Source organism: Prinia subflava, chromosome Z (genome assembly GCF_021018805.1).
Source record: "Prinia subflava isolate CZ2003 ecotype Zambia chromosome Z, Cam_Psub_1.2, whole genome shotgun sequence".
NCBI classification, from domain to species: Eukaryota; Metazoa; Chordata; class Aves; order Passeriformes; family Cisticolidae; genus Prinia; species Prinia subflava.
Genome location: NC_086283.1, coordinates 20,848,905 through 20,861,567, shown reverse-complemented (window position 1 = coordinate 20,861,567; position 12,663 = coordinate 20,848,905). Strand labels below are relative to the sequence as shown.

General features: G+C 41.1%; 1 protein-coding gene across 1 annotated transcript in view; it reads right to left on the bottom strand.

The window, feature by feature from the left end:
* LOC134564083 (rab proteins geranylgeranyltransferase component A 1-like) overlaps positions 1-12,281 on the bottom strand; it is a 56,671-nt gene extending 44,390 nt beyond the window's left edge. Inside the window, exons 1-2 of the mRNA XM_063422703.1 lie at positions 12,190-12,281; positions 1,333-1,399 (exon numbers count right to left, since the gene is read on the bottom strand). Of these exons, the coding sequence (XP_063278773.1) occupies positions 1,333-1,399; positions 12,190-12,238 (116 nt within the window). The 5' untranslated portion in view covers positions 12,239-12,281. The remainder of the gene's footprint in view (positions 1-1,332; positions 1,400-12,189) is intronic.
* Between the last annotated feature and the right edge of the window lie 382 nt (positions 12,282-12,663).

Genomic DNA, 12,663 nt, shown 5'->3' with positions numbered 1-12,663 from the left:
CTTCACCCCAAACTGTCCCATCCTCAGTAACCGAACTGGTGGATAACTACAGATATAGAATTAAAAGAGGCAAATAAACAAAGGACCGAAAGCAGAAACTTGAGCAAGTGGTCAGGAGAAAGTCTTTTGCATATGCACAATTAGTACAGGAAGCATATTCACTTCAAGTAATCCTCTCATTGTCTTGCTCTACCTTTCTCCAGCGGTTTCAAATTTAAACTAAGTGCCAATCTCCACATTTTAAATTGCAAATTACTTTTCTAAATCATTTAACAAATATCCTTGAAATTTCACATGTCAACAGCTCATTAATATCTACAGTAAATGTAGCTCTGAGAAGAACCACAGATTTTACGTTTATTGAGACAGATAGCTGGCACAGAGAAATAGAGCTCCTTCAATTACTAGCTGGCAGAAGCTAACTTCAGTTTAAAATCAGTCTACAGCAATTTATGGCAACACTGCAGTGAAGTGACTATTTTGAATAAGATTAGCTACTGCTGATGGCAATGCTTGGACAGTGTTTATAAATCAAACTCAGAACTCAGTATTTTATAATAGGCCACTTTTAAACTATCTCCCATAATCACCTATGCAGTATATTATGATAAATGCAAACATGGCTGGAGATTAAAAGTAATAAAATAAGGTACACAAGGTAATGAGAGCAAGTAAACTATAAACAAAGACTTTATGTATATATGTTTGCAATACCTGGTGCCTAACTTAACTTGGGCCTTTGTAGGGAACAACAGATTAATCAAAGTAGCACATCTAACACAGCTATTTCAGTAACCCCAAATCTCTTTTCTTTATACACTGAGAAGAATTTTAATTCATAATTCCAATCATTAATGAAGGGAACAACTTCTATTGTTAAAAGGTGATATTCATCATAGCTAGAAAGAGGCATGGATAACAGAAATCAAAGTTCCAGTGGCCAATACTACTACAGACTTTGATACCAAATGAAAACAAAAAACTGAAATAACACAAATCATTCTCACCAAAGAGGATGGGATAATTACTGTCAAGTATGAGAATCAAGGGAACTAAACCTGTAGCCATTCCTCCCTGTAGCAAAAGAGGAGCCATCACAGCATTCTTCACCACAGCACTAATGTTCCAAATCCCTGAGCTAGCTTCCAAAAACTTCCTGCTCTATTGATAGAAATAACACCCCCAAAGTAAGACAGAGACAGAAACATAACATTACTTGGTGACAGATGAAGAGAGAGGAGTCCTGCAGCCCACACTGACAGAGACACAGAAACCCTTCCAGCTAAACCCAGAGCTTAGCTCTTAAAAAGGGGAATTACTGGAGTAACTTACGAATCCACATGAAGAACTCTCTGGCCACTTCTGGCACACGCTGCTGCAATAATGGACTCAGGCAAACCTGAAATGACATGTGCAGTTTTTAGAACTTAGCATGCCATGATACATTAAAAATTACAATAATGGTAGAACGTGGTCAGAAGAAGGCAACTCAAACAAAACAAATTTTACAATGTGAGACACTGACATTTTTAACAGTCTCATGCTACTAAAATAACAAAAACTATTTTGTGCTCTTTAACATTTTGCTGACCCTCTTGAATGCAACTTTGTTTTTTATTTTTTTAATAACCGTATGGCACATACCGCTTGCAAATACTACTGGGTTAAGGCTTGGTTCCAGCATCTTCTCTCCACACCCTGCTATCATAACCAGATTGAGTAATTGCCAGCACAATGACACCCAAAGCTTAGCGGGGTGCCCTGTAACCACATCCTTCGTAATGCAGACAGGTATTACCTGAAAGTGTTTTTGTGTATTTTTGTTCACTTCAAAGTGAACACAAAGACTGTAATTCTCCTTAGAGCAGTATCCCTATAAAATTCTTCCACGTTAGGCAGTTACACTCTACTAAATCAGTATGTTTTCACTACATTTAGAAAAAATGTACAGCAAAAAAGCACACCAAAAGGCTGTGACATCTCTACCAGCAATACATGCCTGGAATGGGACACAATTCCACTGGAATTCAATAAATAAATGGGGCTGTTCTGTAATGTCTGCTCCCACTTACCAGATTTCACAGGCCCAGTTAAATGTCCTGGATTCTGGAGCAGGTTCAGAAAAGCAGAACAGCTAAGCGCTGCAGCACTAAGTTGTCTCAAATCTCTTTTTCAATGATCTGTTGGCTGTTTAAGCAAGTAATTCAGGAACAGCAATTGAAATTCTAGAGACTGGTATTAGGAGACACTTAGGCCATGCATCCAATTAAGAGATGAAATTGAAGTGAAAGGAGTGTTTGGTTGATCTGACTTCCAGCAGCACCAGAAGCAGCTGCACTGGTGCAAACTGCAGAGACAGAACTGGAGGGGGAAAAAGCAGTTGTGGAAGAGCACAATCTGCTAAGGTTCACTCCATGACAAATATCATCTCCAGCAGAGTTCCAGGCCCATCCCTATTTATTCCTTAGACAGAACAGTGCCATCACCAACAAATAAAACCTTGCAGTCTAGAAAACATTTCCTGGGGGCTGGGTACACCAGACCACAGTTTCAACTCTTCAAACCAGCAACAATCACCAAAATAAAGAGGTGCAACCTCTGCTCTCATCCTCTGCCCCTCCTGACCTCCTTCCAAATCAAATAAATGGTTGGTTTTTGGGACAGCAGTTCCATGGTGATGTCCAAAAGTACAAATATTTGTATCAATACAAAGAAGGAAGTTTAGCACAGGCATGACAATTTTCCAGGAAAATAGCTACAACTTCCCTGCAAATTTTCTGGGTTTAATAATTACTTTTTTCATACAGTTTTAAAAAAAATCCTTTTCAGAATTGATAAAGCAGACAAAAATGAAAATAGTTTTGCACTGCTGACCATCCACAGCAAGTGAAGGTTTAACACAGAATTAACCTCTGAGGCAGAAGGAAGGATGAACAGTTGCAGCAGTTCCTGGGATGTCTGCTTCACAGCCTAGAAAGGCCAAAAGTCTTCCAAGCTGAATTTTCGGAAGCGAGATCTCAAACCATTGTGACCAAGGAGACAAGGAGAAAATTCGTAAGTGCAGCACACACTTCGGGACTGACATGAGACCCTGGCTGCACACAGGCATTTTGTGAGAGCTCCACGCTCAGCTGTCCCCCCTGTGTTTATAGATATGGTTCATTTCACTCCCTCTATAAACTATCTGGAACAGAATCTACAACTACTCTTTGTTTGGAGTTCTCAAAAATGCTTTTCTTTCCCTCATTGGGGCACAGAGTATTACTCTAGAAATGGAATTGAGAAACTTGTTTCTCCTTCCTTATTGATAAAAGCCACTGAGAAAGTGTTGTAAAACATCACCAGTGCTGCCTGGCTGACCTGGGCCGAGTTATAGCTACCAGGGCATAACTGATTGCTTTAAGCTTGATCCAATTGATACTGTGTTGGAGGTCTGTTCTTCCATTAACCTTGGATGAAATTGTTCCCTGAATTAGCTTCCTTGCTCTTGAAAGCTGGCATCAATTTTCCTCACCAACCCTGTGCTTCTGAGACACTGTGGCCCCCCACATACCCAGTGGTAAGAGTGGGAACGCAGCCACAAGGTGAGGCCAGCACATCCCAGCTATTGGAGAGGCTCCCAACAACCTGCTGGAACAGGATACCCTTTGTTCTTGGATGACAAGACCTCAGGAAATCCAAGAAATAAATAAGACTGTCCCACAGCACCAGTTTCTGAATTCTCTTCTCCGACAGAAACAAGGGTACAGGGGAAAAGAGGCAGCTTTGTCAAATGCATTTTGACAAAGTTTCTCCTACATGTGCCCTGTTTTGCATGGTGGTTACTAAACAAAAGCCTTTTCCACGAAAAAGGATTCTGGACAATTACAATACAGTTATACATTGTCCTTCTCTATCTAGGAAAATAACTTAGAAAAGCCTGCTTAGAGAAGTGGTAGTTTATGAAATGACAGCATGGAAAGCTGAACTCTCTCCAAGAGGATGCTCAGAGAATTGTGCAAAATAGGTCCCCTTCAGATAATTCAGTCAGAGAAATATGTACTTTTAGCAACTGTTCTTACTTGGAAACAGCTTTCTGTTCTGAACTTCGATTTCTCAAAAGCCCTAAAATGGATTATATTCAGATTTTGAAATGTGTTTGGATCCTTACTGCAAGGCAGGAAACACTCTGGATTCTAAAATGCCTAATGAGTAAATAAACCTGTATAAAGAAACCTGGATATCTCTGGGCTCTCCTCCTTTCCTCTTCCTGCTGCTCATCCCTCCTGGGGATCAGTCATCTGCTGGTCTGGCCAGCTTAAAGGATTAAGGACATGTATCACTCCTGATATTTAATGTCTGTGAACAGACAATTGAGTAATGATTTGGATCCAGTACCATAGATCACCAAGAACACCAAAATTGAAACAAGAATCTACATCTGCTTCTAGAATATTGTTAAAAAATTCTAAGACTGTACTATCAAAATCAAATTACTGAATCATCATTGTCCTCTAGTACAATTAATAATAACCAATAATTTCCTACTAAGTTAGCACACATATTAATTACTATGAAAGACAGCTCCCATTTATTGTACCTGAAATATGTGCAAAGTGCTACTGCTGCATACAGGTAAAACCTTACAAAGGGGAGGCCTTGTAAAATCACGTCTCAAGCCTGCTACTTTGGCCAAGCAGAAAAGTACTATGGGAAAGTGACTCCACTGAAGTAGAGGTAGAAAAACAAGTTATATAACCATTATGTGTTCACATCATGGAGTGTGGTGGTTGGTTGAATGATGTTTGTGACGATTTGAAGGTATATAACTGATAAAGGCCATACTGCTTAAAGGTTTTTACAATAAAGCAGCTCTCCTTTGCACCTGACTGGGGACTCAGCATCACTATGGAGCCTCACCTCACACAGGCTACTGCAAAAGAACACTTTCTCAAGTAAGGGTCCAAATCCAAACAATTTTTAGATTTGCAATGGTATTAACAGGAAATAAGAAGTCTGAGTAGGAATTGCATGATCCAGCTGCAAGAAAGCAGCAACAGACCCAGAGTTCAGTGTATTAAACATAAACATCTGGCAGCATAAAAGGGATTTATGAGGAAGAACTAGGAATCCATATAATTCTTGTATCAATTTAACATGCTGATTCAGAAGGTCTTTGTATTTGAGGCAGAAACAAATCAGAAATAGCAGAGCTTGTTACCAAGAAATATAAACATTTTCTCTGCTTCCTGGCCCTTTCATATCCCCCCTTAGGACACTTACATGTGAAACATTTGCATTATGTGGAATTGTCCTGCACCTCTTTTTTCTTACCAGGAAAAACAAGGACAAAGAGTTTTCCTTCCTGAAGGAGGACTGGCTAGTAGCAGTTGGAATCTTTATCATCATTTCTTAAAGCCATTGCCTTCTTTCTCCACTTACTAACCCTTCATATATCAGATGCTGTATTAAATCAGCCTCTGTGGCCTCTCAAGAAAACATTAACTTAAAATTTCAGCGAGGTAGGACATTCCATCTGCACAGAGATGTAAGTACAAAATCATCATTTTTACTCATTAGTGATGTCTGGATTGCTAACATGTTCTTCCAGGCAGAATTTCATAGGTGGTATTTGGCACCCACCCATCCAGCAGGCAATGCATTTGCTGCCTCACGGGAACTTTGACTCTGCAAAGTTGAAGTGAACCAGCTTGGGAGTGTTTCTAGTGTTGCTGCAGGGACAATGCTGAACACACACTGGTCCTCCAGCATCTGGCTTCCCGTTGGAAAGAAACAAAGTGGCAAGCAGCCTGAATTGAAACATTAGCTCCCATTACACTAACAAACTCGGCGGCATGGCCACTTCAGCGCTCAGGAGAAACTGAGGTTTGTACCAGTGTTTCTTAGAACGTCCTGGGAAGTGGTGGGAGGGTCTCCAGGGCTGCCTCAGAAGCAGCTGCAGACAGGAGGGTGCCCAGCACAAACAGCGGGCTCAGGACAGCCCAGTGATGAACAGTGAGGCTGATCTGCTCAGTCCCTCTGGCAGCACTTGCTCTCGCTGCCACTGCCTCATCACTGCCTCCATCCCAGCCTTCTTGGATACACAACAGGCAGATTCATCTCAATAAATCTCTAAGAGGTGGCTGCTGCAAGCTGACCTTGAAGTCTGCATCTGGTTGTTTCCAGTAACCTCTGACCAAGATAATCTCCATTACATGAATTTTTGGAGCTTCCCTATGAAACAAAATCAGCCATACTCTCATTTTCAAGAATAGTGTTTTATAAATAAAAAAGAAACAGAGGAATTAGCTACACATTATTTAGTTATTCAAAAAACAATTCTATTTTTAGTTCCAATACAACAAAATTAAAGTTTGAGATAACTGCTAAGGTGGAAAAGTTTTCCTCTTCAGTTTTAAAAGGGCATTAATTACTGAAGTCTTACAAAATAATGTATAATTCACCTCTGTGTGATCAAAAATTAATTTTAGGTTTACACACTGTATTTCCTGTTTAGCAGCTGTACTTGCTGCTCTAGTGCTGCACTGTCTCTTGCAGTGCCTTCAAAAGGATGAAGCAATTTCTAAACTAAACAGCTTCCTATCTGTGGGAGCATCTTAGTTCCTGAGCTGTTCACTGCAAACTGTTTTGCACTCATCCAGATGATACGGTTTTACTGAATTACACAAGATCCATCTTGAAAAGGCTTAAATGTTTAATTTGCTTCACTCCATCTACTAAATAAATCACAAGTGGCTTTTTCATAATTTCAAATGTTGAAGGGAAATATATAAAAATGTTGGAACATAGCCAATTTCAAAACAATCTTCTGGAGTCAGACAGCTGACCAGCTGCAATACATTTTGTTTGCATCTGAACTTCTAAGAGAAGAGCAGCTGACCCTGGAGGAGCTCACTAAGTATTCATGGTGTGGTTTTGGTAGACGAGAAATGTTAAAAGCATTTCACAATTTAATTGCAAATGAAAATACTTTTTGTATATAGTATTTAAAGTTACAGATAATTAACTAATATTGATTCAATATTTGTTCATATTGCACAGCAGTATCAGAAAATACTTCTGCATTACAGAGCATGGCATAGAAATACCAACTCACTAAGAAAAGTAAGAACATTTTACTGGTCAAGAGAGAAGTCACAAATAAAAAGTTTCTTCTCCTACACTGTAATTGCATACAGCTATCTGTATCTCATCAGAGGAACCTGGCAATGAAAACCACTCAATATCACAGTTAGTGTAAATGTTTTATTTAGAAAAGGAACAAAAGCACTTAGGCTTGAAATAAAAATTTAACTTCTTACTAGAAATTATACTCACACCAAGCAGTGTTCTGTGAACAGTGTTCTCCAGCACATACTACAGCTCTGAGTCTAATCTTTGGTTTAGAGCAATAGCAGCAGATAAAGCAAAGCACTTGAATTAGAAGCTCTGTATAGCAAGACACATACTGAGTTTTATTTTCACTCGAACCTTCTAATACTTTCACTTCCTTTTCTGCTTCCTCATGGGAAAAGAGCTTGCTCTCCTTGCTCCTTATACATTTTTAAACATTTCATGAAAGGATATTTAGGAAGTTTCTCCTCCTGCATTAGCAGTTCCAGGTAGTTCCCTGAGTACCAGGAGGGGCTCTCTCTCACAGGGCAGTCCGGCAGAGCCCCAGAGAGCAGCTCCTGCAGGAGGACTGAAGCTGCAGCTCTCTTGCATTCTCCAGGCAGTGGAACCACATTTCCTACCAGGATACACAAACCTGGCGCTCCACTGTTCTCACTCAAACTGGAATTTCAAAGTACCTTACTAAGCCTTTTTCTAAAGGAGTTTTTCACCTTGATATGCAGATGACCTAGTCTGTACTTTTCACAGTAGTCACAGGAGTCCTACAGGCTCTGATTCTGTAACATCAGCAGTATAATCTGGAAAAGCTGCAGAACACAAACAGGCTGAAAAGGACAACAAAAGGTTCACAGAACAATGAGTTTTTCCACAAGAGCAGCCAGGGACATTGAACAGTGCCTGGGAAAGAAACCTGCCTGAGATACCAGTGGGAGCCTAAACCTCCCAGGCAGCTATCACAGGACCTCTGCTACGCCCCAAAAATCCAGACTGGAAGCCAGGCCAACAACACAACTCCTCCTTCTTAGTCAGGTTAAAAAAAATCAAGGCACATTTACATGTGGAGAAAACTGAAAAAATAAAAGGGAGACACAGACATAGAGGACATGGGGACATGGGACAGGACTCGGAATCAGTGTTCGTTTTGTTTGACATTTAAATGGACAGGCAACGACTTACCTACAAATGATTATAAAAACGTAGGTCTATTTCCTCCTTCCAGACATCAACATTAAAAGTCAGTGCCATTGTGTTAGTCCACAATAACCAATGATGTCAAAAAATATCCATCTTCAGCTTGTTTTCCATCGAGCTTTCAACAACTCTTAATAGCTGCTGATATAAACTAAAGACTGTGCACTTATATAAGATAACGTAACCAAAATATCAGCCCAAAAGATATATTAGAAAATATTTTCGTCACATTCTAAAAATATCCTGCAACAATAAAACCATTAGGATTTTTTTTATATCAATCTTCAGTGTTAACTTTAAAATTCACATCTGTAATGTTTGGGTTAGTTTTGTGAGGTATATTTTAAAAATTGTGTTAGTATCTGGAAGTGATTTTTTCCAACACACTACACTTACATAAGATAAACATAAAGTACTTACACCATTCCCTGCATATCGAACAATAAATAATAGATTCTCCTGACAGGACTTTGATGACCTGGCAAAGCCCGAGTGCTTTCAGCCAAAATCATATGAAACCATAAATCACTCTTTATTTTATAGAATATTTCAAAATGGATTCCTGCTTTCTACCTTGAAAGTCATTTCATGTGTTATTTATAACCACTGAAAACCAGAATGGAAAGAAAATTGCATAGAACTAGAATATTTACTGTGACTGCTTTTATAAAGAATAACTCCTTTTTCAAAAAAAATTAGAATTACTGGCAGACAAACTTGTGAATACAACACCTTCCAAAGAGCCATATCCTTTACAACTTCCCCGGGTCTTGGGGAGTGTCAGAGACAAGAAGTCCAGACTGAATACAATCCAATCCTCTGAAGAAATTCCAAGGTAAACATGACCCTGCACCTGTATCCACACCACTCTGCACAACCACAAAGTTGCAAATCTTGACACTTCCAGGGGTTTCTGCCCTAAACTCACCACTGCTGAATGTTCTGCCTATGAATTTTCCTATTTGACAACTGTCTGAAGACAAAAGGTTTGTCACTGACCCCCAGTTCTGCTTTTAGACCAATAAAAATCACTTCACAGAGAAGAGACCTTCCCAAACAGCAGACCTGCTCTGAGGGCTGATGATCCTGGATAATATCTGCTTTGACCAAGAACCACCTAACAATCCCACTCCTGCCCAGCTGATGGATAACTTGAGCACAGCACTGTGTTCAAAAAGCAGGAAAGCAGGGATATGAGAGAATGGAAGACACAGGGAGGGGAGAGTGACTTCAAGGCTGCAACAAAAAAGGAAGTAGAGCAAAACAATGTCCTAACAGCTTTAATTCTCATATTGTGTTGGCCATGAAAAACCTCAAGATATCCTCACCAGTTTCATGCCATGAGATAATCCAGTTCTTAGAACTATGGATGTAAATTCCATGATAGTAGTGAAACTTCAGCTGCTGCACCCACCAGGATGAGTACTTTTGTACCCAATCCAAGCTGCTCTAAACTTGCTCATGCAAGAAAATATCTGAGTTAAGGAAAAGGAATTTCTTCTAAAAGAAAATTTCCTTTTCCCATATCAAGATTCATGAATTAATTTAACCTAGACATTAACTGATGGACTGATGACTAAAATTTAGTTGAGGTTCCATTTACATTAAGCTTACTACAGGGAAACAGTTAAATAAACCTTAAATAGAAACAAATCAAAATCTTATATTACCACTCAGTCTAATTACTGAATTTAATAGATGCACAAGTTATAAAACCAGGGAAAGGCCACACATGCAGAAATTAATACTATTGCTATTATGCATTAAAAATACCATTAAACACAAACATTCTAATTATGGTATGCCAATTAGATATTCATAGGTACACTCAGCACTGGTGACAGCATTAGAAACCAGACAGTTGAAGACTAGGATAAAATATTCCCTCAGGAGTCACTTCCCAAAGGGAAGACAGATGAAAGTTCTACTCTGAACAATACTGAGAAATTTAATACAGATTAAAAAACCCTCAGTCAGTCACCAGTGTTAATCACCACCGATGTATGTTCTTAGTGAAAAGCAAAGAAAAAACAACTCCTGAAGTGCAGAATATTCTGAGAATCTTGAATTAGTTATAGCAGTACTCTCTACAGATGGGCAAAAAGGCATCCTTGAATATAAATCAACACCCCCAAATACAGCAATATTTCTGAGAATTTAGGTCACAGAATTTAGCTCAGAGAACTTCCCTCCTGCAATATCAAAGCTCCAATATCACACCTCAGCCCAAAGCAGGGAAGACTGGGTTTGATAGATGGACATGACCTGCTCTCTCTGCCACAGGTACTCCTTGTTCCCTTTATGGCTAGAACAGTAAATAACATTAATACCATTTTCATGAACTTCTGAGTTTCTGCATTGGCTGCATGAACACTATTCACCTCACAGCAGTAAGGAATGGATCCTCCCCAAAAATCACAGAAGTTACACAAGCCTTAATATTTCACCCTTAGAGTTTGGTACTTCAGCTTCTCATTACTAACCAACCTTCCCACACACTCAAAATGTTCTCATACCTGAGCAAATATGAAAATGTCAGATGCATTACTACATACCACTCCACGGTTAAGACACAGAAGGGATCTCTTAATTTGCCCGAGAACTTAAATTTTGCATTTTATGGAGAGTTTTGGTCAAAACAATGGGGGCAGTATGGTTTTATAATTACTCAAAAACTCCAGATATAAATCAGAAATCTTTTAAACAATTATACATACACTGTTTGGGGATTGCTTTTTTCTGCAGAGTGCAGAAATCAGCAATTTCTTTAAGAAACTCATTCATTCTATTCCAAAATGCTAGAAATCTTAAATCCCATGGACATAACTTGATAGATCAGTGAATTCCAAAACCAAAGTTACTAATTTCACATGGAAAACAGTAACATTTAGAAGTGTCTTCCCATTTGTCCTCCAAACAACACCCTGAGCTCTTTACAAATGCAAACAAAATCTGACTGTAAATTTGGGACCTAAAAACTGATGCATTTTAAGACTAGAGTGCAATTCTGAATTTAAGGTGGGGAGCTTATAAAAACTAATCTGAACCAGGTCACTCCCACTGGATTCTACAAACAGAAATCCATTCCAATACTTCAAAATTATTTCAGTACACAAGCACCAACATTCCTAGTTCTGAAGGAGTACTTAAAAATTTCTCTTGTAGTTGCATTGTGGTAAGTTACAGTGAGACACTCCAAGTCTGCAGCATTATTCATTTGAACAGGATGAACTTGTACAGGATACAGAAACTGCAGAAAGGTTAGAATTAAGTGCCTGGTATATTCAATCATTCATAGACAAAGACTCAAAATGTTTTGTGTTATTTATAAAGCAGGCACAGAGATTAGAAAAATGACTTTGAAGATTTAAAACTACGTGTATTGCAGGATGTGATAAAAAATATATTGTCAGCCTGTCACACATACAGCACTGCAAAGAGATAGGGCGATTTTCCTAGCACAAAAGCAAATGTGACCAGCGGGATGGTATTTCAGGAATAAGGGATGCAGTCAGTCAGACAAGGCTTTCCGAGGCACCGATGGAGCCCTCAATCTCAGATGTGGGGGCAGGTTTGTGGCCGGCTACAGGGCCGCGGGTCCTGGCAAATCCCTCTCAGGGCCAGCCCCACACGGCCCTCCGTGACACCTCCATTTCTAAGCACATCTGGCCTAGCAGCCCTACAGCGGGACGCTGAGGGGAATGTCTCCGCCAGCGTCACGGAGACATCCCCGCAGGTACCTCAGCAGCCCCTCGCACACCCTGCCCGCCCTCCCCAGAGGCCGCTGCCGCCCTTCAGCCAAGGACCCGCGTTCTCCCGCCGCCCCTTCGAGCTTCGGCCCGTGGCAGGGCCGGCGCTGCCCCCCGCGCCCGGCCCGCCCCGTACCGGTGCCCACCACCACCACATCGAACTCTGTGGGCAGGTTGTCCGCCATCTTGGGAGGCGCCGTCACGCGCGCGCCGCCGGCGGAAAGGGCGGGAGCGGCTGCGGGGTTCCGGCGGGCGGACACGGAGCGGCGGCCCCGCCTGGGGGAGCGGCCCCGCCTGAGGGAGCCGAGCGCTCGGGGAGAGTCCGGCCGTGTGGCGGGTCGTTCCCCTGGCAACCCGCCAGCGCTTGGGCCTCAACCCCCCTCACCCCCCCCACCCTCCCCCACCCCCTTCACCCCTCTGTCCCGCCTGAGGGAGCGGAGTGTTCGGGGAGGGCCCGCTGGTGTCGCGGGTCCGTCCCGTGGCAACTCGCCAGTCCCTCGGCCTCCCCATCCCTCACCCCTCTGCTGTCCTGCTCATCCACAGAACGAGCCCTGGCCTGCCATCTACGAATGCAGCAGGGAGCATACATACATACAGAAGCACCTACATC